Raw genomic sequence first — 26,358 nt, 5'->3', positions numbered from 1 at the left:
GTTACTCTTGGGAACCTGTTAACCCCAAAGAGGCACTGTTTGTTTCTGAAAAATTAGAATCTTTTTCAGCATATCATCCTTTGGTAACAATAAAAGTGTAAGGGAATGGGGTTTTATGCTTGAATTGAATTCTACATATTTGAATAAGTGATGCAAACATTTTAGCATGAATTCCACAAACATTTAATGAACATAGATTATGTGCTTTTTACACCATCTTTTAAAATTTTTTTAACTTTATTTTTTTGGACAGTTAGATTTACAGAAAAACTGTAAAGGTAGTAGAGAGTTCCCATATACCCCCCCCCCCCCATCCTCCCCAAGTTTCCACTATTGATATCATATATTATTATGGTACATTTGTCAGAATTAATGAGCTGTACTGATACATTATTATTGATTAAAGTCTGCACTCTATTTAGATTTCCTTATTTTTTATCTGATACCCTTTTTCTGTCCCAGGATCCCATCCAGGATACCATTTAGCTGTCATGTTTCCTTAGGCACCTCTTGGCTGTGAGAGTTTCTCAGACTTTGTTTTTGATGATTTTGATAGTTTTGGGAGCACTGGTCAGACATTTTGTAGAATGTCCCTCAATTGGTATTTTTCTAATGTTTTCCCCATTATTAAACTGGGGTTGTGGGTTTTGGGAGGAATACCACAGAGGTAAAGTGCCATTTTCATCCCATCATATCAATGATAAATGCTGTCAGCATTACTTAACGACTGTTCATAATGACCCCGATTGCCTGGTGGAGGTAGGATTTGTTCGGTTCTCCACTGTAAAGTCACTCATCCCCACTACTCTTTCCAGACTGTCATCTTTGGAAAGAAGCTACAAAGTGCAGCCCATAGTTCAGGAGGCGGTAGTTACTTGTATGCCCCCTGGAGTCAATATTTTATATTTCTCAGAGTGTTTTAGCTTTGGCAATGGGGAACTCTCTTCATTGGCTTCTTGGCCATTCTTCATACTCTTATCATTGTGGGTTTAAAAAAAAATTTTTTTTAGGGTGGTGAAAGTATTCTTTATGATACTGTAATGGTGGGTATATGACACTCCATTTCCCTAAACTCTAATGTGTGCAAATAAAAAATTAAGTTGGAGGATCCTATGATGGAATACAAAATGTGACAAAACAATGTAACTGTGCTGAAAATGTATGAAATACTTTACTGTAGGGGATGGGGAGGTGTGGACCTCAGTAAATTTGGAAATGAGTACTCTGTAAAAGTAATGGCAACAGAAACTATATTTAACCACTGTCCTCTAGGTGATGAAGTTGTTTCCCACATGGTCATGGGTACAGACTAACAATTTTGATTCTACTATAAATATGTACTAGAAATGAACAGTTTCATAAATGGATTACGGATAGTAGGAGCAGGTTCCTCATGTTGGAGGAGAAAAGCAAGGGGAGGAGATTAGAATGATTCATGTGCTAACAAATGGAGTATGAGACATCAGTATGCACTCATGATTAGTTCATACAGATGCACATGGTTGCATATAGAAATTTTTATTTAGAGCTAGGATTGCCCATTACATTTTGTGTGAATTTTACCTCTAGAACTATGGAATTGATACTTCGGAGTTTATGTTAAAACTTATTATTTAAATTCTTTGCTCATTTTATATCTCATAGTTAACTTATTTAATATACATAAGTGACCATATAAAAAGTCTATAGAACAATAAGTTGAACTTTGTTAAAATTGATTTTTAAAAGTTTATGAATTAGTCTGTGGCATGTAAGAAACTTTTTATAGCAGCTTTGGGAAAATTGGAATGGGACATTATCAGGAAAAACCCAAGGTATAATTGTAGATTCTGCTCTCCCCATGTGCCTTCACTCTTCCTACTGGGAGGGATTTTTTTTCCTTAGGCTCTAACAGGATGCTTTCCCACCCTCCGCCTGGTCCCTGTCTAGATTCATGGCTCATATCCTTGCTGCTTCCACCTCCTGAGCCTCTTCACATCCGCTACGCACAGCTGCCTCTCTTAGATAAATTCAAAATTCTTAATCATTTATTGTTTAGGAAAACTTACCCAGTTTGTCCTAATTCTTTCCTTTCAGGTTATGTCCGAGAACTTAAGTGTTTAAAACAAAAGAGGTCCACTGAGGGTCTTTTTTCCTTTTTTTTTTTCCTTAAGAGACTCATGTAGGTAAAACTGATATCTGTAGCAATACTACATGCTGGTAGAAGCTTAGACAGTATAATTCTTTATATGTTATTTCAGTCAGAAAATCTGTTATTATCCTGTCCTGAAGTGTTTGGGGGTATTTTATTGTATGGCATGTGGATATAATATAACACAAGTGATGTCATCTTGTTGGATTTCTAGGTTGTATCTGTTTTTTTCCCCTTAGACAACAGGATGATATAAGGGGCCATTTAAGAAGGGGCCTGCAGGTTTTTATTCAATAAATCAAGGTGATAAAAGCAGATAACAAATTTAAAAATACTCTAATTTTTAAAGTAAGGTAGTGTTACAAATGGTGGTACCCTAGAATTCCAGTGTATGACAATAGTGGTTACACCAGACTCCCAATTCATATCTGCTTTATATGAATTCAATTTTAGGGGCTCTGTTTAAACAAAGCCAGGCTGAGGAGTTAGGGAAAAAAATAATTCAAACCTTGGGGTTTGATTCCACTGTGAGTATAAAGTGAGAGGCTGAAGATGTGAATGCATTGTCCCCACTGAGCTGCTCACGGTGAGTGCCCCTTACTGTGTGCAAATGGCTGTGCTCTTACAGTTCCTCGTTTTCTGTGTGACATAGCCTCTCAGTGAAGGCAAACCATTTCCCCTGGGGCCCAGCCAGAGTGATGATGTTCTCCAGCAAAGAGCTACTTGTGTTGGACTCAGAGAGATGACATGGTGCAAGGGATTTTGGCCATTTCTGTTTTCACCTAATGTTAGAGCCTAAGACTACATTAAATTGTCACTGTACTAGTGAAGTTCTCCAGGACAGGCTTGTCCTGGCATGAGGGGGCTTGCCTCCTCCTGCAGTTTTCAATGACTTTTTCCAGGAATGGTGTCTAGTAGTGTTAAAAACTGTAGTCTCTGATTATCAAACAGTGGAGAGAGGCAAAACGAACCTTCTCCTCTTCCTATCTTGGTGTGATTTTCTTGGAACTTTGCACATTGCCGTGTCTCAGTTTTGAAAATCAAGCTATTCCTCCTAAAGTACAGGTAAGAATACATTAGTGTCTATAATGTAGAAGAAAAATATAATGAAAGGGAAACTTTATTTATATTTAATATTTAAGCTAAAACTTACTGAAAACTTCTTTATTGTTAGAATCTCATTTGATCCTTACAACTCTTTGGAGTGTAGAGATTATGATCACATGTTATATGAAACAACTGAGGCTCAGAAAGTGTGAGTGACTTGGTTAAGGCTGCTAATAAGTGACAGAGCCACTAGTTGAGCCTATATGTACCTCCAAAAACCTATAATTTTTCTTTTCAGCTTGTGGCTCCTTAAAAATACATGTAAGACGCAGTTCTCACCCTCAAGGTATTTGGGGTCCCAAATTTGGAGGATAAGAAAACTGTGCAAATACTATAATTCAAATAAAAATATAAATACCCTTCTAAGGAGGTTTAATTTGATCAAAGTTGAAAGGTATGTGACCTGTTGTCTCGATGAAGAGAATCGAGGACAGCTTCCTTTCCATGAGAGTCTTCCAGAAAGCTGAAATGTCAGCTGCTGCTGCTCTGAATGATCATGGCCTTATGGAGGTTATTTTCTAAGTAAAGGAGTTTCTGATTAAAGGAGGCAGAGTAAGACTGATGAAATCATTCACAAGGTTACAGAGTAATGGTTGTATGGTGTCTGGTGAGAAAGTGGCTTTTGGGATGTATCACTGAATTCTGCCAACTGCAGTTGCAATCAGCCCATGAAAGCAAAGGAATTAATCTGTTGAATATGAATGAGATGCAAAAAACATCTTGAATTAATTTAAATGCAATCATATTGGCACAATGGAAAAAAAAGTCAATTGTAGAAAACAAGGAGGATAAATAACCCAAATTCAGGAAGAGCCAGCCAAAAAATAACAAGGACTGTGATTGTGCAAGCACAGTATTTTCTGCTTTACTCTGTATGCTAACTGAACTGTCTATGGCTGGTCAGTAGAAATCGTTGCATTCTTTAAAAAAGTGTTGATAATAATAAAGCAAATGAGATTGGAAAGTCTTGTTGGGTCTTTCACCTCTGTTAGGTGGGTGTCTCACATGTACTGGTTGGGTAGTTCTAGTAGTTTTATTGTCAATTTCCATGTCAATAGTCAGTTGATGTATACTTGGTCAAGAAGGACTGTGCTTTGTGGGAAATTAGATTAAGATGGATCTACCTGGCACCTCAACTAGTGTAAATGCATTTTACAAAGTTCTCTCATCTCTCCTTGTCTGCATTGTCCTGAAGATCCTCTGCTCTATCACTGATGGTCAGGAGAGGAGCAGCTGGCCCCAGTAGTTTGTTGACTTGGAATTTATCCTAGTTACGTACCTCTAAACCTTCACAGTGCACAAGAATGAGAAAGATAGCTATCTCCTGATCTAACACTTTCATTTCAGTTGGGAATTGTCTACATTAGTGGAGGTTCCCTTTCTTTGGTCTACAGACATCTGGGAGGCACCCAGGGGTCTGTGGATCTAGGCACATCCCAAGTATTTCCTCTAGCCTTAGGTAACAATGGGTTTTCTTCTCCCATAAGCACTGGTCCTTTTTTCAAATATACATACTGTTGTGATGAATAAAATACAAATATATTTTTAAGCACTTTACAAGACTTCTTATAGCTTTTTGTTAAGATACATATTTTCAACCTAAAGATATTAAAAATACTACAGATGTCATGTAAAGATTGTTCCCAGGTTGAGACTAGTAAGTGTAAATTGTTCATTCATTCAGCACATGCCTGTAGTGTCCCTAGCGCTGTTTTAAAGCCATGAAGCTGAGAATAAATGGAAACACCCAACCACAAGATTTTGTCTATTTTCTTATTCCAGATCCATATGGACTAAAACTCTTACCTGTTATAAAGATTGAGAGTAATTTATCCTTACAATACACCCAGCTGATAAGAAAAATATGTAATTCTTCTTCAAATAAAAGGCCACAAAGTAGACAATGTATTAATGTTTATTTTCATTTAGTTGTAATGCTTGCAACTATCTTCTAGTTGTGTTCTAGTTGTATATTTATGTAGCAAACCATGTAAAAACACAGTAATGATTTGTGAAATCCTGGTTTTGATTTGAGTTTAAATTAAGTGGTTTCTCTCCTTTTTCCACTTCTGGCTGTGCCCCTCACCCAACCCCTACCCAGACAGGATGGGCTATCATGAAGCAGGTTATAAATCAGGTTTTTATACAGCAGGGCATGATAGTGAAACAATTTGGGAAATTAACTGAATAAAGAGATGGATGTTAATTACACACATATTATGTTTCAAATCTGCAGGATTGAACAGATCCTCATGTTGTTTCCACTCTCCTTTAGTTTATTTGGGCGTCAGACCTCACAAAACAAAGCATAGTACTTCTTGCCATGGCTACTACCAAGAGAAATGCTTAAAAGAGGTTCCCCTGTGAGATGTGGGATATACTTTACTAGATAGAAGATCTTGGAGGCTGTGCATGAGCTTATATTAGGCATATATTATCTGCGTGCCCGTAGGGAGTAGGGAAGTACGTTTGAGCACTGTCAGGATTTACAGGGAAGCAGTAATGGGCTTCTGCTGAATGCTAATTACCAGAGAGTGGTTCTGGGAGACTGTAAGAATTGTTGTTTTGTGGTAAATTAGTCACCAGCTCTATTGAGATGGACTGCAGATTTAGATCAGAGCTCTAAAGGCATCCAAATCCGTATGACTGACAGTTAGGCTTGGTGGCGATGTAAGAAAAAGGTCCCAATTGTGGTAAACAGTAGATGTCTTTGCATGCATTTAAGGAGATGAGTTTAATTTTGTATAAAATTAAAATTTCCCACCACTTTACGCTTCAAAGTATGGGGAGACAGGATTGTTAAATGAATTATCACAGCTGCTTTGGCCCTAGAATCTGAAAAACTGCCAAAGCTTAAAGCTGCCAATGGTATAAAGAATAGATTGCTCTGGAAAAATCCCTACCCTGAGTATGAAGGCCTTTATTTGCCTGTGTATTGAGCTTTCTGGCTGTCCACACACATAAACCTCAACCTTTATCTGCCACTACACAGGGTGATTTTTCTGAGAAACGGTATTCTAGCTCCAGAACAAAGCGAGGCTTTGCTTGAATTGCAGGCAGCTCTCGTTCAATTCGAAGTTACCTTTCCTCCTTATTTCCATTTCCAGCAAGAGAAGAGGGGAGTTAATGATTCATTTGCTCCCAGTGACCTTTTGAGTAACTGGACTGCGATGTACCGGTGCGACTCTGAGCGGCTTGCCTCCCCTCCTCTTGCTTCCCTAGCTCGGCTTTAATATTTACAGCCTCTTTCTTGGTCTACATGCCTGAACGCCCTAAGGAAGCAAAACATTTACTGCCTCTCCCTCCCCGGTGTTCACGAGCTTTTCACCCAGCCCCATTCCTTCCTTTTACATCACACGGGAGACTCGCCTCCTGGCTGGGGACGCCCCCGAGTTCTTCCTGAGTCTCTACTGTTGAATCTGTTCATTTCATCAAAACAAAAAGATGGATTCTGACTCCGACTCACCTTTTAACTACTCGTGGCCTTCCTTCCCCAAAATGAAGATTCGACGGAGGGCATCCAAACAAGGTAGATGTGGGATCTTTTCCTTCCCTCAGTGCCAAGCCAGGCATGTTCATATTCTAACCTTCCTTTTCCTTGTTGCTTTGCCAGACTGTTTTCTGATGAAGTACATGTTTATACATGTCTTTATAAAACTCTCACTACCTAAATAGTTTAAAGGTAGGCTTTTGAGGTAAACCTACTCATTCTTCTCATGTTCCTTTCACTTTGAATCTACCTTTGTGCTATATTGTGCATGTGCAACACTCTTTAAAAACACAAAACAGGGAGTTTAGCTCAAGGTGAAAGTTTCAGATTCATTTAATCAGAGTTACCTTGACAAAAGAAAGTCCTGTTGAGTCTGGCTTTTGTGGGCTATGCAGAGGACTATGCATGTGTTGAGACCCGGTTTCTGTTGCTTTTGCATTTTAGTTTTCAAATGTGTATTACATTTTTTTTTAAGTTTCATACCAAAGAAATTGTTCTATTTTGTACGATTTTATTGACCTTCTAGATGCCCAAAGGAAGGAATTTAAAGAATGTAACTTCATCAAGAAAGCCTGAATATCTCCAGGGAATACAGTCGTGTATTAAGAGGTTTACTAACAATAATTATTGCAAACTCTGCAAAATGCTTTGCTCCACAGGAAGAAGAGCCACTTATTCGTAGTGTGGTTAATAATGGAGTGGGTTACACCACTAAGTCTCCTCGCCTGGGACCCACTCCTGTGGAGCAGGCCTTGGGAACCAAGGGACAAGTTGGTGTTAGGGCACCATGGGTGGTGACCTGAGGGTTGCACATCCTCAGTCCAGCTCAGCCGGCAGTGATGGTTGTCTTCTGAGGTTTACCCAGACAGTGTAGTGAGTAGCCCTTTCTATCTCCTATCTTATGCAGGGACTTATGTGGTTATATTTTTAATTCAAGGAGAAAGGAACATTTTTGTGAGCTTCCAAGCAAAAGAGGCAGTTATAAAAGTGGGCTGTCTCTGTAGAATTGTCCTTGGGGAGCAGAATTCTCTGTCCTCTAGAGCAGAATGACTTGCCACATCTCACCAGGTCTTTCCCAGAGATAAAGGGAGGCTAACAGTTGTCAACATACACCTAGTTTCCTTCAAGGATCTTTTCCCTTCCATCTAAAATAAAAGAGTGAGGTGTGTGTGTGTTTGCTTTTTGGCTAGAATCAAGGCCAACCCCAGCAATGAGATGGGTTGACCTTCTAGGGGTGGCAGAAGCTTCAGCATGAACAAATCTCCTGGGCTACTCAGCTGCCATCCTTGAAATTCTGTCACTGGGGACCTGACAATTTTGTGCAACATTCTATTTTCCTTGTGTGCTATTTTAAAATTTCTTCTTCTTTGGGGTACAGGGTCATGATAAATGCAACTTACCATCAATTGTTCAGGGTGAAAAATGTGTCTATGAGCACAAACATGTGCATGTGAAAGCAAGCTCAGATGCAGAAAGAGCGTGGTTACAATGTTAACAGTAGGTAGATCTGGGTAAAGGCATATAGTGGGGTTCTTTGTGCTATTCTTTCAGCTTTTAAGTTTGCAACTAACTAAAAAAAATAATTTTTTTTAACTTCAGAGAGGGTGGATCCACCAAGTCACTCTCTCTTTAGAATGAATGTTATTCTTGTTCGTTGAGAACTTCTTGAGGGCACATAGCAGTTCTGCAAGACTACTAAATCTTTGTGCTAATTCTACCCCAGTTAAATTTGGGGATATATAATTATGCAGATTATAAAATAATTGCTACACAGATATGAAATATATTTTATAAATTATATATAATCAATGTGATAATTAGATATAAAATATATATAGATTATACAAATATCTGCTTTATGTATTTTTGTGTTTATATTGCATGGCTGGCTGACTGGATGCCTATGTTCTTGGGGGCCTGGGTACCCTAACAACCTGGGGAGACATAGGATTAATGATTAGGAGGCCAGTGGAGAACCTTGAGAGTCCAGTGGAGTTGCAGAGAATGCATTAATCACATTCTCCTTTGAAATCCAAAGTTGGAGCACAGCCAGTTCGAGCCACAGCAGAAAGTCATAACATAGCTATGTATAAATTAAACTTGATTCAAGTGAAAGCAGGTACCTGGGATATGAAAATGATTAACTATTTGCTGCTAATAAACAAAAGACAAGTGGTTGGTAGCAGAGGGGGGCGTTGTCTGAAGGGTCCCACTTCCTTTCTTTGTCAACTGATGATGATGTAGTTGTGGAGAGTGTGAAAAGGAGGTTGGGTGGTCACATCGCACTGTTAGGTGGACAGAGTCCCAGAACCTTAGGCCTTAGAAATGACCTGGTCCAAATACCTCATTTTGCAGAAGAGGATGATGGGGCCAAAACGGGTGAAGTGAAGGGGAATTATTCATGTGCTCAGGAAGCATTTCCAGAGTGCCAGGCACTGTTCTGGTGGGTGGGGCAAAGTGCAGGTCCACACAGATACTGTCCCTGCTCACAGGGACATTAGCGTTGGAAATGGCACCCATATCTCCCAGGATCTGGATATGCCACCTTCATGTGGTGGAAGAAACACCAATAAACCTGATTTTTTCAACCCTGTGGGCAGTTTGTGCAGACCTATGGTTTCTATCTCTTAGAAGGATGACCTAATTATTTTTTTGTCAGTCTGTACAACTAAGGTGGACTGAATTTTTCTTCATTGTTTCCTTCCTTCTAATCATCACCAGCATCATTCTCGGAACGTAGGTTTGGATCACCCAGGAAATCTTGAAGGAAGTTTTGAAGGATTGGAATTTCTGGCTTATTAGCAAACCTCACGTATTTATTCAGAAATATTCTTTTACTTTGTATTATTCTTTTTCTTTCCTGACTTCCTTTTTAGTGTTCTTTCCTTTAATTTCCCCTCCTGTCCTTATATCACTATTCTTTGGTAAACATGCACATGTGTGCGCGCACACACACACAGAGTAGGTACCTAGTTTAGAGAGAGGTAAACATTTAGAGGGTTTGGTAATAATCTAACAGAGGAAATCTAACAGAAACTCACTAATACTTATATCAACTAAAAAGTGAATCTAGTGTTACCTAACCTCATGCCCTCAAAAGGGAAGAAAAAGAAATAACTTAGAAGCAGTGCCTTTGGAAGTGACCGTGTCTAGAGGAAGTGGTGGAAGCAGTTAAAATCAAACTGCCCCAAAAATATTCCTGGGATTCTCAAAAATTGCCCATAGTCATTTCATGGGCAGCCCTTGCACGAGCTGTCCTGGGAGCCTAATGGTTAGTGATTGGAGTGGGCCACAGTCCATGACCGTTCTGCTTCGAGGACTCTAGGAATGCCTGGATCTTTGTTTTGTTGGTTTCAATAGCAAATTAAACCAAGAAGTTTAATGTTTATTAATCAAAGATAAAAAATAGGTATTTAGAGCTTACATATGTTTCCTATAATTATCATTCAATCTTTATAGTACACTCTTTAATATCAATCATCAGGACCCAGGAAAAGTTGAACTGTTCATTGTGCCTTTGATCCCGTTATGCACCTCCTCTCATTCTGTCCTCCTCCAGCTCATATCAACTGCCTCTCTAATGGCCCAAAGTGTGAAAGAGTGCTGCCTTTGATACAAAACCAGTCTATAGTTGCCAAGGGAGACAATGTCTATCAGAAACTGTAACAATCTTGGAGAGCTTAGATAGCACCAAATTTTCTGTAGTTAAGATAACTTTTATGTGGTTCTTCATTCAACATAATAACCACTGTTTATGAAGCTGTAGCAGGCACTTTACAAACATCTGATTCTCGATATAGTTCCATAGGACAGATGTTATGTCTGTTTTACAGGTGGGAAAACTGAGGCTTAGAGAGTTTTAAAGTTCTTCCTAAGGGCATACCAGGAAATGCAGGGAAAAGTAACCATGGTAGAACAAGGAAGGCTAGTGAATAAGTGAGTGATGTGTGTAGGGTTTTTTCATCTGTTACCTTGTAAAACACCTGTATGTTAGATGTGGTTATCACCTTCCTTTATTAGGTGGGGGCTCTGAGGGTCAGAGGAGAAATAAACTTCCCAAGACCATAGCCAATAAATGCAGAGCCAGGCCTACAGCCAGGACAGTGGCTTCAGAGGTTTTGTTCTTCCCAGTATGTTTCATCACCTCTTCATTGAAGTAAGGGATGGTTAACTTCAATGGGTAACTACCTGTGTTCAGGAGGTACCACTGTGTCTCTCCATCTTTCTTCCTCCCTCTCTTGTGAGTCTTTGCCTAGGAGTAGAGGTGGTAGTGGAAACTCTGGAGGAGCAAGATGGTAGGGTTGTTTCTAGGTCTTGACCCATCTGTATGCATGTTGGGTATAATACTCCATGCGCCACCATTTGGGTGGAAACAGGTGGACAGTGGCTGGAGCCCTGCATGCTTACTGAGTGGAGGAAGGGGCAGAATGACCTGAGGAAAGGATGGCATGGGAGGGCTTCCCGTGTATCCTGAAAGTGCACAGGATTGTCCCAGACAGAGGAAGAGAGAGGGATCATGAGACCACTGTTTTGGCCTTTTTCATGAGCTCATTTAGTGTTGGAAGGGCAGGTACCTACTCTGAAAAAACAATCCCCTAACACAGTAGGTATTAAAGGTGTGACATCTCAGAAGGTTTGATAATTTGTAAAGGTAAATTACACTGATCTCATGGGCTTACTTGTTCTCTTACTTACACATCCTCCTTTCCTTCCTTTTTTCATTGAATTCACTCTTACACATCCATGCACATGTGTGTATTCAGTCCAGAAATTTCCCTGAACACCATAGGGGAAATAAGTCACTACAAAAAGCCTTTTTAAGGTAGACAAGCATTTTCCTAAAGGTGACAAAACCTGCTGAGATTTAGTTGGCTTGAAATGAAGATCGCGTTTAACCACATGCAGAACAGTCTCAATTTCAGACCGCCTGGGGGCTGGCCTTTGTCAGCAGAGGAAAGGAGACTCATTACAAGCTCTTTGCTAAACAACTTACCTGTATACCTCTCATAGCTCCCTTTAGCTAAAACAAATACTTGACACATATTTGCAACAGATTTCCTTTATTTTGGGCTATTTTTGGGCAAGGCATATTTCTGCATTTAGTCTCTGTAAGTGGAAGGGAGGTGATACTCCAAGTTATTACCCTGTTTTGGGGGACCCCTCCATTTTGGAGGAAGGACCACTGGTTGTTTATTCAGATGTATTAAGGCAGAAAATGATAAGTACCATAGGAGAGGTCAGGACAAATTACTGTTGAAGGTCAAGGTGAAGAGACCAGTTCAAGCTGAGGGCATCATTTCAATAGCCTGTGGGAAACTGATGGGGTTTAACAGGCTGATGGTCCTTCCAAGCAAACTGGCAGAGTCAGGCATAAAGTGTATCAGAGTGATGGAAAACAGGCCAGGCTTGGGTACTGTTGGTTCATAGGCATACACAGACATGTAGAGTGTTGCCAAGTGTTGTGCCAGCCTTGATGGGTGGTTTTGCCTGCTTAGCACCGTCCTACCCTTTGGTGAACAGCACTCATCCTCTTTAGAGTGTGGCCCCTCTACTGCTTTAGCGATGGGTCCAAATGCCGCCACCTTCTTATGTGATCTTACCTTCCTGGATGCCACAGCTGGGCATCCCACCCAGGCTGCACCAGTCACCCCTTCTGCTGGGCCACAGCTGTTGGCCCAGAGTGGTCACATGACCCAAACTTGCCCAATATGAACCTGCCCTTGGATTCTTCAAACTGGAGTTGGCAGGGAGACGTCTTCCTTCTAGGGTGGCTGTGCCAGAAGGGTAGGAGTGGAAGCCATTAGCTGGGAGAAACCAGTCTGTGGCAGGAGGAAATACTGCAAATGTGTAAAGAGACGTCGTGTGATAGGATCCTGCTAGCAGGCCCTTGCTCTCCTCTCTGAGGCCCTGTTGCTGCCCAGATGCCTCCCTCTCCAGGCTTGGGTGTGAAACTCCTTCAGCTCTATGAGCTGTCCTCATAAGCCTCCCATAAGTCCTTTTCCTTCCCCTTTCATGTTTGTTTTAGCAAATTCAGGTGAACATTTCTCCCACTTCCAACTAGAAATCTCCAGCTTGTCCTTTAAGATGCAGCTCAAGGGTTGTTTTTCTGGAAGCTTCCCCTGAATTCCTTCCTTCCCAGTTCATCATTCTACCCTTCTTCTGATCTGGTTTGTGTGTATTTTTATAACAGCCCTCTCATTACTGTATGCCAGCTGTTATTCAATGTCTGTTACCCTAAGATGCTGAGTTCCCTGCAGATGGAGCCTGCTGGACCCATTTTCATGCCTCCACTGCCTGGGTCACAGAAAGCAGGCAGTAAATATTTCAAACTGTTTTATGGCACAGATTTACTCACACTACACTGATGCTTTTTATTTTGTCTTTATTTCTTTATTTTGTCTTTAATAGAGCTGATCTTCCTTAGGAAATCCTATCCTTTAAGCAGTGGGGAGGAGAAAGGATATATTTCAGTCTAATTTTAAAACCTTGGTCTGATGCAGTAATAAAAAGTCATGTTTGGTAACTGCTGTCTCTTGAAGTAAAACATCCAGTCTCCGAGATCTCTTCCTCCTCCTCCTCCTCCTTGCCAAGCTGGTGACTGATGTCCTAGAGAGGGTGGGGGGCCGTTGGCTGCAGGGAGGAGGCAGCCATGGCCGATCTTCGCATGCCCTCTGGGTCCTTGTAGTCTCTGATGTGGATAGGCTGGCCTGCACCCTTCCCCAAGGCATGCCTGTCTTACTACTGGGTGTTCTGACATCTGTGACCAAGGTCTTTGCCCTGGTGTTAGTCAGGACCTGGTGCTTCTCTTCAACTGACTTGGCCTCACCTTGGCTCTCATGCTACAGAATTCTTGGAATCTCTGACCCCGGCTACTGGCTCAGGCACTTCCCTAAAAACATTTACCTTTCCTTCAACCACGGAGGGCCCCTGGCAGGCCATAAGGGCTCTACTCAGTCATTCCTGCTCCTCCCAGAGGCCTGTGGGATCATAGGGATCCATTCTTATTACTCAGGCAACTGGAAGTGGCCCGGGAAAGCTGGAGCCGACCCTGCTGCCTGACCTTGCTCTCCCACTCTGTGCTTGGCAGGGTTGTCCTCAGGGTGGTCATCTTCAGAGCCCCAGATGGGAATGAGGGAAGCCCACCCACTCTGAGAGTAGCCCCCGGCCTACCTCACACTGTCCGCCACAGGCAGGGAAGCCTATTGCCTGGTCCCTTTGGTCTCCATTATTTCTGCTAAAGGAAAATGCTAGTTATGAACTCTGACAAATCCCATTCCAGCTCTCATTTATTCCAGCCAGCCCAGGGGTGAGTGGTTTGGGATAATGCAGCAGGACTCAGGAATCAAGTAGAGTTTCCCACCTAGGAGAAAGCCAGAACAGTTTGGAGGAATGCCAGGCAGTGTGGGCCTTCATTCATTCATTCAAAATGTTCTTGTTGAGGACACATAAAAAAACAAATGAATATCATTTAAAAGTTGCTAAAAGAGCAGGTTTTAAAAGTTCTTATCACAAGAAAAAAAATTGTGTGGTGATGGATATTAACTGGACTTATTGGGTTCATTTTGTGGTGTATACAAACATCAAATCATTGTACACCTAAAACTGATATTATATGTCAGTTACACCTCAATAAAAAGATAAACAAAAGAATGTATATTTCAATGGAGAATATTTTTGCTAGTCGAGTTCTTGTTGTAGAACTCTATTTTTAGTGTATTAAGCTGGGGAAGGAAATATGACTACATATGAGCCAAATACATATGGCTCTAGAGGTAGGTGCTGTGCCTTTTGAAGTAGATAAAATCAGTTTTGTATGCAAATGTCTTTCCATGAGATTATATAGGATTTGAATTACTCAGAGTTTCTTGTGATGATGACATACAGGAGCATTTTCCTGATCAGTTTCTTTATACTTTTTGTCTATAGTCACTTGAAGTGGTCTTGTTAAAGTCCTGCCACTTTATTTGAGGTCTTTGACTTTTATTCTGGTGTTTGTCTAATGTATTAGTGTTTTTACCTCAGCTTGCCCGTTTTTCCTTTTTATGGACTAATTTGCTTTAGGTCTTGGAGAGCTGCATCAAGAAGGAAAGGAGTTACTGTTTAAATCTAATCACACCAAAGTCTACACACCACACATGACTAAACATAGCTTGGGGGAAGAAGCAAGGGCACAAAAGTTATTTACACGTTTGAGAGTCCTTTTTCAAACATAAAACATACATCCTCTTGAAGGCTACTTTGTGCTACTATGATGAAGAACAAGAACTTGGGAAGAGTTGGAGCAAAATTGATATTTTCTGAGGACTTAATTTTCTTTCTTCCTTTCTCCCCTCTCTTCACCTCCCTTTGGGTAGTCAGTGCTTTATGAGGGAAAAGGCTTATTTTCTTAAGTAAGTTTGATAATTAGGTTTGGAAAACAGCAGAATAGGACTTCTTTTAGAATCTGGTTGTAGAGTTACTAAGTTGTAACTTGTTTAGAAGAGGTTTTAAACTGCTGTTCCAGGAAGAGGGCTAGAAAAATGGCTCTCACTTCAGCACCTCCAGAATCCATTCCCTTTCATCCTTAGCTGTTCCTGGTGCTAACAGGACTGGTTGGAAGTCCTGATCTCATCCCAGGGCTCACTTTTCTTTCCATGGGATCCCAGGAGGGTGAGGAGAGGTCTGAGGGTGAACTGGACATTTGGATTGATGTTAGAACTGCTCTAGTTTGGTAGACAAAGGTTCCCTGGGTTTTCCCAGACACGTCTTGGTGTGGACTTGAATCGTTGGGGTAACGTTAGCTCACATATGACCCACAGGAAATTCCTGGGCTGAGGATAATTTTGGAATTGGGATGGATCCTCTCTGCAACCTCAAGTCCAACTCAGATGATAGAGGCCAAGAGATTTTCCAGGCCAAGACTAACATCCGGAAAATCCTAAGAGAATCTTAGATGAAAAATAGGCAAGGAGGTAAGTGACAGTTTCCCACTGAAAATGAACATTTTTATTAGTTGAAGGATTTTTTTTCCTTATTCTGGGGCACACTCACATCATTGGTAGAAAGGACCAACTGTAAATTTCAGAATTTGGCAAAGTCCCCTTAGAAACTGGGAATTTAGGAGATCATGTGCTGCAGGAGAGGGTATGTAAGCACTGTTTGTGCTCTGATTCTATCACTTAATAATGGTGGTGCATTGATCACTTTCTTTGGGCCTTAACTTTCTAGCCTACAAAGCCATTTTTGTAGAAATTATAAATTATAATTTCTGTAACACTTCATGTTATAGAGAGTAGGGTTGGCAGATGGGATAACAACAATACTCTGCACCCTTGGATCAAACATTTCCAGCTAATACATTTACACAAATATTTTCTGATACAATTGATTTATTGATAATCTATAATTTTGTCTGAGATTGCACAGTTGTTCTTTTTAATATGAGGCACATTTTTAGAACATGGTTTTTTTTTCACATTTTAGATATAAAGATGGTGATTGTTGGTAACCTAGAAATTTCAGATAGTAAAGAATTAAAAATACCATCTGTCCTCTATCACCTAGAGATAGCAGGGAATGTCTTAGCTAATCTTGCTAGTCTTTTCTCTTGATGACTTGCGTGCTGTGTGGTTAGACAAAATGATATCATATACGTATTGTTCTATGGACATTTTCTCAGCAAGGCTCTCACTGTTATATTCTAGTAGGAGATTTCCAGAAGCAGATAACAGAGTCCCAGGGAGTGAACAAACACACCTGGGCACAAGTCGTACTGTAACACATTAATGAGACTTCCTAATGTGAAAATACCAGACATTGTTCAAATGCCAGTTTCTTGAGTTCAAATAGGATACTCAATAACCCCAGTTATTAAGTAAAATACTTTGAACTACCCAGAAGAATGCCTGCCTAGAGCTGCCATTTGCTAGTTGTCTGATCTTGGAGGAGAACCTAAATAGCATCACCATTTCCTAATCTGTAAAATGAAAATAATAAATGGTACAACTTCAGAGGATTGTTTTTAGGACCAAATGAGTTAATGTATAGAAATCATACAGTGCCTGGTTCATAGTAAGCACTGTATTAGTTTAGCTGTAATAGTGATCACTCAGTATAATTACAGTATGGAACAGGTGTTCAATAGATGCTGACATCTGGAGTACCTAATATTTTGCATCTACTCTCTCCCTTTTAATGTTTTTCTCATCTTCTGCCCAGGACCTTGACTATGCAAATCTGCCTGATCATCCCAATATTCCTTTAGTAAAATAAAACCTACCTGATACTTTAAAGAGATTAAAAGGTAATTCTTGGGCTACTGCTACCACTGGGCATATTGAATGGTGCTGCACAGAAAGCATCTGGCATCTGTGATGGTCTGCACAATGGGAGAATGTGTTTTTAGTTTATATCTCAATCAGCAAGGTACTTGCCCTACCAGGAGGAGCAAAGTAAAGTCATCCCCGGAGTGTGGTAGGACAATGCACAGAGGCACAGGCATGAAGAGCTAGCTCAGAGGCTAGTGGCTGTCTAGAGGCTTGTCAAGGGCCCTCTGGAAATGGTCCATAATGACTGGGCTTTGAGGATATTTTTAAGAGTTATAGACAAAGGCCCAGGGCGCTGGGCAGGGTCCAGCAGGTAGCACAGTGCCTGGCAGTCAACAGACACAGTAAGCTTTGAAGAAGAGAATGAATGAATGAATGAATGAATGAATGAATGAATGTGAGAAATAAGACAGTAACACTCCTATCACTACCTGGAGTAGAAATAACTCTCCTTGAGTAGCTAGCCAACACAAAAAAAACCTCCAGAGGCTGAGGGAACTTTACCGGACCTCAGGAGAATAGTCTGTTAGCTGTAAGTGACAAAAAGTTTTTGTTCTTAATGAGAAAGTATTCACCCCTTCAGAGAATATATGTTGAGTATCTGCTATGTACCTGACATGGTTCTAGGCACTGGGAATACACTGAATAAAGCATTTAAGGTCACTATCCTCATGGAGCTTACGTTGTAGTAGAAGGAAACACAATATACAATAAATACCTTCTATGCTAGGTAATGATATATGGTATAAAGAAAAATAAAGCAGGGCTAGGAGGTTGCAGTTTTCTATAAAGATCAAGGGGAGCCTCTTTGATAACATCTGAGTAGAGAACTGATGAAAGGGAGCAAGATGTCCAGATATCTGGGGTAAGAGCAATCCTGGAAGGACAGAGCACCCACGGCCTGAGGTGCAGAGTAGCAAGGCCTGTGTGGCTGCAGGGGAGTGACTGACAGGTGGCCTCCGAGGGTTGCGGGAGTGTGGTATTGTGATTTTTAAGAAATACATACTTGGTCTTTGTCTCTTTTCTGGCACAGAGCTCCCAAAACCCTTGGAATGCCCTAATTGATGAAAGTGATAAAGGTGTCTTTTGTTATTTTAAAGAAATGACTTTGGGACCTAAAGAAGGATGGTTGCCGGTTGCCAGGAGAACCAGCCAGGTGATTAGAGGGCTAGAACTTTCCTGCCCTCTGGGGAAGGGAGGGGGACTGAAGATGGTTCCATCACAAATGGGCAAAGATTTAGTCAGTTACCCCCTATGTAGTGAAGCCTCCGAAAAAACCTGAAAGGACAGTTTGGGAAGCTTTTGGAGTGGTGAGCACATGGAGGTGCTGGAAGAGTGGCGAGCTCAGACAGGGAAGCTCTTTTGCCCTTCGCCTATGTGTCTCTTCCATCTGGTTGTTCCTGAGTTATATTCTTTTAAAATAAACCAGTAATTTAGCATGTAAAATGTTTCTCTGAGGTCTGTGACCTGCTCTATCAAATTATTCAAACCCAAGGAGGTGTCACGGGAACCTCTGATTTATAGCCAATTGCTCAGAAGTACAGGTAAACCTGGATGACCTGTGCCTGGCATCTGAGGTTGGGGTGGGAGGTATAGTCTTACAGAACCAAACTCTTAACCTGTGGAGTCAAATGCTAAACCATGTAGATTTGTTAGAATTGAGTTGAATTATAAGACACCCAGCTGGTATCTGAGAATTGCTTGGATGTGTAGGAACCCCCATATCCTATTGTTGGAATTGGACCATTTGAGCAAGTAAGGCATTGTAGGTTGTGGTAAAGTTCGGCTTTTACTCAGAATGAGATAGGAAACCAGAATTTTGCAGAGGTATGACATGATTTGATTGATTTCTTTGTAAAAGGATTGCTTTGCATCTGTTGTGGAGAATAAGCTATGGAGGGCGAGGAGCAGAAGCAGGAAGACCAGTTAGAGATGGTAGTCTAGGCAGGAGATGGTGGCCGCTTGCCCTGGTATGGCAGGGAAGGTGATGAGGAAAGGTCAGATTGTGGATCCATTTGGTTGTGAAAGAGAACAGTCAAGACAGTTCAAAGACAGAGTTGTCATTTACTGGGAGGAGCTGGTGTAGGAGGGAATATCAAGAGTTGTGTTTTGCACCTGTGTGTTTGACATGGCTGCTGGACAACTCAGAGACATCTAGGGGAATGTTACTCAGGTGAGAGGTTTGGGTTGGAGATGAAAGTTCAGGCATCATAATCATATGATGCTGTGTGAGGCTGTGTTAGATGATCAGGGAAGGAGAGTTAGAGAGGAAAAAGAGCCTTGAGGATTTACCCTGGAGCACTGTAATCTGCCAAAATCTAGAAGATGAAGACTACTGAGAAGGAAGGGCCAGGAAGGGAAGAGTGGTGTCCTGGAGGCAAAAGGGGAAGAGGGAGCGATGGCTGTGCTGCTCTAGGTCACAGCAGGGGGCCCTGAGACCCAAAGGCCATTGGTGACCATGATGGGCACTGTTTCAGTGGAGTGCTGCGAAGTGAACTCTGAAATCAGTCTTTCTCATTTTGTGGGGTTACTTATTCTCAATAAATCCTTCTGTGTTCATGTAATTGTAGGTTTAAAGCAAAACAGAATTAAAGAGAGAGTGAGTGAGTGAATGAATGAATGAGTAAATGCCAATAATACCCCTACCCCCATGACAGCCACAACAAACCAGAGGCCAAAGGTCATCTTGAGGGCACAGTCACCCCCAGTTTAGAACTACTGTTTACAAACTCAGGCCATATTGTAGGGGGAAAAATTCACAGCAAAGCTAATAATGTTTGTGTTAAACATGGAATATGTATATGTTAATAAGTTGTACCTTGACTAATGCACTTTTTAAAACTTGCCATAGATTTCTCAGATTTGCCACCTTATAGTAGCTATATTTCCCTTGAATGCTACACTATAATAGTGAAGAAAAAAATTAAAAATTGTTTCTTACTAAAAGATAAAAAACAAACCACGAATGAATGAATGAATGAACGAACAAACGAATGAAAGAGCAAACCAACCGACTCAGCCATGTTAATACATATCTGGACTTAAAGGTGGTCTCCTGGCTCTGGCAGGTGACAGCTTGGCGCTCAGAGTGGGCCAGGCTGGGTCAGCAGCAGGTCGGCAAAGGGGTTTGTTTGTGTCTGGGTGGGCATCTCTCACATAACCAATCAAGAAGGCCACATTTTCCTTTATCTTCAAGGCCCTTTGCTTTTGAGGGGGAGTTGGGTTTCATTAGAGATCAGGTTGCAGAGGCCCTATGTTGGTCTGAGGTATTAATGGTTTCCTGCTCTATTTGGGGGTAGTTGTTCATGTCAGAGAAATGGGAGGCCCCTGCAGCCGCCTTGCTCTCTCGTCCTTACTGGTATCCATTTGCCTCCTTTCTCTGGGTGGAATACGTTTACTTCCTGTTGTATCTGCCATGTCACCAAACCAGAGCATCTACCGTAGCAATGAAATGCTGATGAAAATGTCTGCTTCAGGGGGTCCTTGCAGAGTTCCAGAGATCACATTACAAAGCAGTGAGAATAATGGGAGAGGGGTGAGCTGGGGATCCCCTCAGAGTTACTGTTTATCCCCCAGGCACTCTGCAGTGAGAACCTGGCCCAAGTCCACTTCATCATGTTAGAACATCGGTGTTTCTGAAATCCTCCCTTTGTTCTTGAGAAACGCTGTCTCTCATTGTCTGACTTGATTCTTTGTTCATTCTGCTGTTATAATCTCCCATTGCATGAGATCTCATCCTTAAGTCACTGGAGGTAAATCTTAAGGGCAGTTTGACTTTGTTTTTCAAATGTTCAGGATGGACTTTTCAAAATTTCTCAACATGAGCTAAGTCTGAAATTAAAAAGTTTTATTTCAAAAAGCTCTTTGTGTAGCAAATGGAATGTTTGGTGCATTCCAGATGCCTTGGATTGGTTTTAAACATGTGGATTTATAACCAAGGTTGAAATCATCTTTTTAAAGAAGTAAAATTATATAAAAATATCAAGACCATACAACCTCTTTTACTTATACAATAATAGCAAGCATTTACCTAGTGCTTACTTTGTGTTAGATTATCTTCTAATCACTGAAAATATTAAATCATTTAATCTTTACAACAATCCTATGAAGTAGTTAGATAATCATCCCTATTTTACAGATCAGCAAATGGAGATACAGGCAGGTTAAGCAACTTGCCCAGGGCCACACAACTCATAGATGATAAGGTAGGGCTTTGAATCCAAGCAGTGCAGGGCTGTTGCTCTAACTACTGCATTGCATTGCATAAGTATTGCCCTGCTCCTTACAAATTAAAAAGTTGCAGCCATTTTGGATGGGGGTTTAATTTTGGTTACTTTTATACTGTCTCTGATGTATGAGTTTACCAAGTATTAAAAGTTAATGCTATCAGTATTATACTGTAATGCTTACAGTTTTGTAACTGTAAGGTTAATTTTTTGCTAAGAAAAACTGCTTATGACAAAGCATTAAATTAAGATGAAGAGCCGATTTCCTTATTGCATATTATTTCTATATGCTCATAGAGAAAGGACATTTTTTTGGCAATAATTTTTCACTTGAGTTGCTACTACAGTGGTTACATATGGAAGTAATGAAATCGTATGTCTTGAAAATCTTGAAAAGATCAGTTAAAAAAAAATGAAACCATTGTAGCTTTTCATTTGAGTGGGCTGAAACATAGTAGAGCAATAAGCTACTTTAATATATGTAGCTGATGTTTATTGGAAAGTACTTTTGTAGATTTATTTTCTTTTCACAATAAATCTTATTCCTCTGGTTGGAAACCCATGATTGCAGTGACTAGTGTCGAAGAAAGGAGTGGAGGTCTTGTAAATCTGTGTCATCCTTTGGTTTGTTCATGTTCACTTCTAGATCCTATTATCTCTCAGTATCCTTTGGTAAGTGGGGGCCGTGGATGCTTGAAAGAGTTACACTAAAAAGAAGTTTGGGGGCCAGTTTTGTAAATGGTTGTAGTGAGTGACTCAGAAAATCTACACGGCAGTTTATGTATGACAGATCTAGAGAGGAGACACATATTTTTCCTTCTCATTGCTCTGTTATGCTTTTGTATAGTCATGCCCTGCCCGCCCCCGCCCCCAGATAAGACTAGTTGTCTCAGGGGAGTCACTACCTAAGGTACAGGATGATGACATAGTCTGAGCAAGTTTTCCAAAGTGTAGGATAAATTCTTCTGGGGACTGTCAGGCTTTGAGATGGTGTCCAACCTAACACTAGATGAAATTGAATCACTCAGTAAGGTGGGAATTTCTTTTGATTTTTTTGCTGATTCAAGGAGAAAGTCATTTTGGCACCATTGCATCTCTAACATCTCTCAAATCCTTTGGAATCTCCCTTTATGACAGAGAGCAGGCCTTGTAGACTCTCGGCTTTGATAGGCAACTGTATTTAGGCAGAATGTAGTTTCATTGTTTTGTTTCTGTTGTTTTAATCTGCTTAATCCCCTTCTACTTTTGACAGGGAATACTGGCTTCCCATTGTAAGGATAAGGTATTTTTTTGAAAAGCGGTTTTATTTAAAGAAGAGTTAGTCAATCTAAAAACCAAGTACTAGATAATATAATTATATAGGTGGTATGTAGATATGGCAAAACTCTGAATTTGGGGAGGAAGGACAAAATATTGGGAAATATTGATCTAATATCTGCTATGATTTTACAGAGATCTAGTCTCTTCTTTGAAACTTGGGACCAGATTTTTTTGGAATTCAGAATATACAGATTTTTTTGCATGCTACTTACATTATATATGATTTTCATAGACATGGGCAATACCATCATCAGGCACAGTAATATTTCTGCATCAAAATGCATGAAAATTCACGTCAAGTAGGGTAAATAAAAACTATACATGGCCCCATGTGGGTTCAGGTCAGATTTTGAATCAAGCAGGTTTTTGAACCAAACTTATGAAAAGTTTTGATTTCAGAGCTTTCTAGATTTCAGTATTGCAGATAAAAGATTGTAGGCTTGTCTTTGTAAATAAATTGCATCATTTTCTAAAACAATAATAAAATTAATAATGCGAAAAACAAATTAGACCCCAACTTGGTTGAAGTAACTCGTTCATTGGGTTTATCTTCCTGCTTGGGTATGATCTCCGTGTGGACTCTGACCTGCCGCATAGGGCCAGGTAGATTTGCTTGTGGAAGAAAAACAGAATTCAAGTGACTTTTTCCATGCCTGGGAAAACAGAAATAGTTCCTGATCCTGCTCATCCTTGAAGTGAGGGTAAGAGTTTTGAACACAGAGCTAGAAGTCTCTTGGTAGTTCAGAACACAGCTGTTGGGTGACTGGTTAATGCATTCACTGGCACCAGGCAATTTGGGTTAATATTTCTTTGGGTTCTATGTTTTTAAAAATAAAATCCATCAATTATTTGCAATTTTTTTTTTTGAATAGCTTGTTGGTTCTTAGTCTAGTTATCAATGAAGTCCTAATTTAGCAGTGACAGAAGTGGCTAAAAAGGGCACAACCAGCCTCCCAAGTGTGATGGCAGAGATTTCAGGTATTTTACAGTCTGTGAATTTATGACATTATAGAGCAGTTAAGCTGGATTAATTACACTTCAGAAGACCACATTAAGTTATTTATGACTACTTTTCAAACATTCTGTAAAATGACAAATGAGAAATATTTTTTTCAGAACACATTGAAAGCGTTTTGTCAGGTTCTTGATTTATAACCTTTGGAACTTGCTTTATTTTGTGTAATTACAGTGAAAATGCATAGTATTTGATCATAAAGGATTATAATTGTAAAGTATTTGTGGGCTTGTATGTTATATTCCTAGCTGTTTAAATAAATTGCTAAAAGAAGACATTGATAAAAGAAGATGTTTTCCATTTACATTGTATGCTTACTTGAGAAGCTTAATAAAAGCTCACTTTCATGTTCTGTGGAGAAGAGGTAGATTTAGATGCAGAATCTGAAGTCTGGGCCATTTGACTCCAACAACTCATATATCTTTGTAACTTCTATAATATCATCTAGGACTTTCTATGAAAGAATAGAGTTTTTTATTCCTAGTACATCAGCCCAATAGTTACTGATCTTTTGCATGTCCTGATTCACTCCCATTGTCTTACCTGGGTTTATGCTATGATATAGATAAGACAGGTAGATGTTAAGCACCATTTCTGATGGAATAGAGGCCACCCTTTTGTACCCACTTGAGAAAACTCACTAGAATGTCAGTGAAGATGACATGTGCTATGGATATAACTTTGAATCTACCCTATTAAAGTCATTTACAGATAGTATTAGAATTAACACGTTATGATTAATATACCTCACATTGAACATGGTTAGAATAGCTATAATAACGATATAATAGTGACAGTATTTATTGAGCCCTTAGTACTGGCATGAGCCCTTAGTGATGGCATGAGTTAGGTGCTTTATGTGTCTGAACTGATTTAATCCTCAGCACCACCTAAGTACAATAATACTAATCCTCTTTGCAGATGAGGAAGCTGTAAAGGTATCTGAGATGAAGTAATTTAACCAGAGTCCTAGGAAGTGAAGCATTCTGGCTCGACTATGTTTTATTGCCTTCAACTTTATGTTCCCTGTGCAAGTACAGTAATATTTCAACTCTCTGGACTCAACTTTGAGCAACCTCGTCTATTTGGAACAAAGCTGAGAACATGTAAACAAGCAAAAACACTTCTGTAGTAAAAATAGAAGCAAAGTGCTCTCTGCATGAGAGTATGCATTTTCAGCAGGCAGTACAGAGCCAGAGCTGCTAGACTGGGCACTCTCTTGGGTTCTTTAGCAATGAGTCTGGAGCCTGAATACTTCAGTGGAATCCAAGATTGCGGTACAGTCCCTAATGCTTCCAAGTTATTGATAATGGATAGTGAAATGAATGTCAGTTTAATCTGTTAGAAACTGAAAGCATGAATCAAATTGATTTTTACAGAAATCTCTCATGATTAGAAAAAATAGCACTTGAAATGGGCACATTTATCTGGAACTATTCTCTATGAAGTTTTTAGATAATTGAGAAGGTTTGCATGTTATAAGAGAAAATACTTGCGTTTAGATCTTACTATGTGAAAAAGGCAAAATGCCATCTTAAAAAAATGCAATCTTCATTTTTTTCCTCATGGTTTCCTTAAGAAGGTAATGCCTGACTGTGTAAAATAAACTCATTCCACTTTAGTCGTCCTGTTTTCGTTTTCCCTAGATCACTCCTTTGATGTCTTCAAAAAATCCAAGCACCCACCAGCATTCCTTGCTGCAGGCCGGCTTTCTGACATGCTGAATGGCGGTGATGAAGTCTATGCTAATTGTATGGTGATAGATCAGGTAAGGAGTGACTGATGTTACAAGGGGAATCTGCCCTCTTTCCAAAATCTGAGCATGTGAAAAATCTATACAGTATTACTGTGCTCTTCTGACAGCTTTAGCCTAATAGCAGCCCCAGCGATGCTAGCAATGGAGTCTCATTAGATGAGTATTTAATGTAGGTCCTTTCATAACACAGCACACCTTACCCCACCAAATGATGGAGGAGGGGTCTTGAGACACTGCCAGATGAGAAGTGTGAGAGCTCTTCCACGGGGCTAAAATAGGAAGGGACAGTTGGGAGGCCATCTCCTCTACAGCTTTTTAATAAAAGTATATATGTGACCTGATTAAACAATACTTGTATTAAAATTCAGCAAGTTGTTATGAGCAAGAGCTTGGTGCCAATCTCATGATATTGTCACATAAATTACTTGGTTAATCCTTACAACACACCTATTAATGTGTGCCAAGCTTAGAGAGCTTTAATATTAAAACAGAATTATGTCAGGTTACAGGGAAGTTGGAACCCTTTAGAATTCCCCACCTGTTCTCTGATAATGATAGTGATTTGTGATGGTTTGAATATACATCTGTGTATGGATTTATCCTTTGTTCTTTTCTGTAGCTCAGTAGTCCTCAGATTTTAATATTTATAAAAATTGAAACATAGGTATAGATCTGAGGATTTCTGCACACCCTAATTTGTGGCAGATTTAGGGGATTTTTAAGGGTAATATTGTCAATACACAATTTGTGCCTTATCCACTGACTTTAAAAATTTCTATATAAGATGCAGAATATGTATGCTTATTGAGCAATAAGGTATTTTACCCTTTTTGTTGTTAGTATGTATATATTATACCCTATTGCTTATATTTTCTGTGATGACAATTTTTCTGTGTAGTAGATCTCAATTTTAGCCTATGAATTGTATATCTCTGCTTTTTCCTTTTGTGTTATAAAACATTGTTACATCAAATGCATAGTGTAAATGGCATAGATTGGAATGATATTC

At 40.0% G+C, this 26,358-nt stretch overlaps 1 protein-coding gene across 8 annotated transcripts in view; it reads left to right on the top strand.

Moving 5' to 3' along the window:
- The window catches only part of ARHGEF28 (Rho guanine nucleotide exchange factor 28), a 327,107-nt gene that overhangs the window by 179,421 nt on the left and 121,328 nt on the right, over window positions 1–26,358 (top strand). For 6 of the 8 annotated variants that reach the window (XR_012130564.1, XR_012130563.1, XM_073235080.1 and 3 more), the window contains one exon: window positions 25,240–25,361. Coding sequence is in view for 6 of the 8 variants with exons in the window: in XM_073235080.1 (XP_073091181.1) it covers window positions 25,240–25,361 (122 nt within the window). In the remaining 2 variants the exon portion in view is untranslated. Of the gene's footprint in view, window positions 1–1,618; window positions 6,768–15,526; window positions 15,680–25,239; window positions 25,362–26,358 lie in introns of those variants that run through there. The other 2 variants (XM_073235092.1, XM_017658506.3) reach the window with 2 other exon arrangements.

Source organism: Manis javanica, chromosome 1, assembly GCF_040802235.1.
Source record: "Manis javanica isolate MJ-LG chromosome 1, MJ_LKY, whole genome shotgun sequence".
Taxonomy (NCBI): Eukaryota; Metazoa; Chordata; class Mammalia; order Pholidota; family Manidae; genus Manis; species Manis javanica.
The sequence above is the reverse complement of the archived record's forward strand: the minus strand, read 5'-3'. Positions and strand labels throughout refer to the sequence as shown.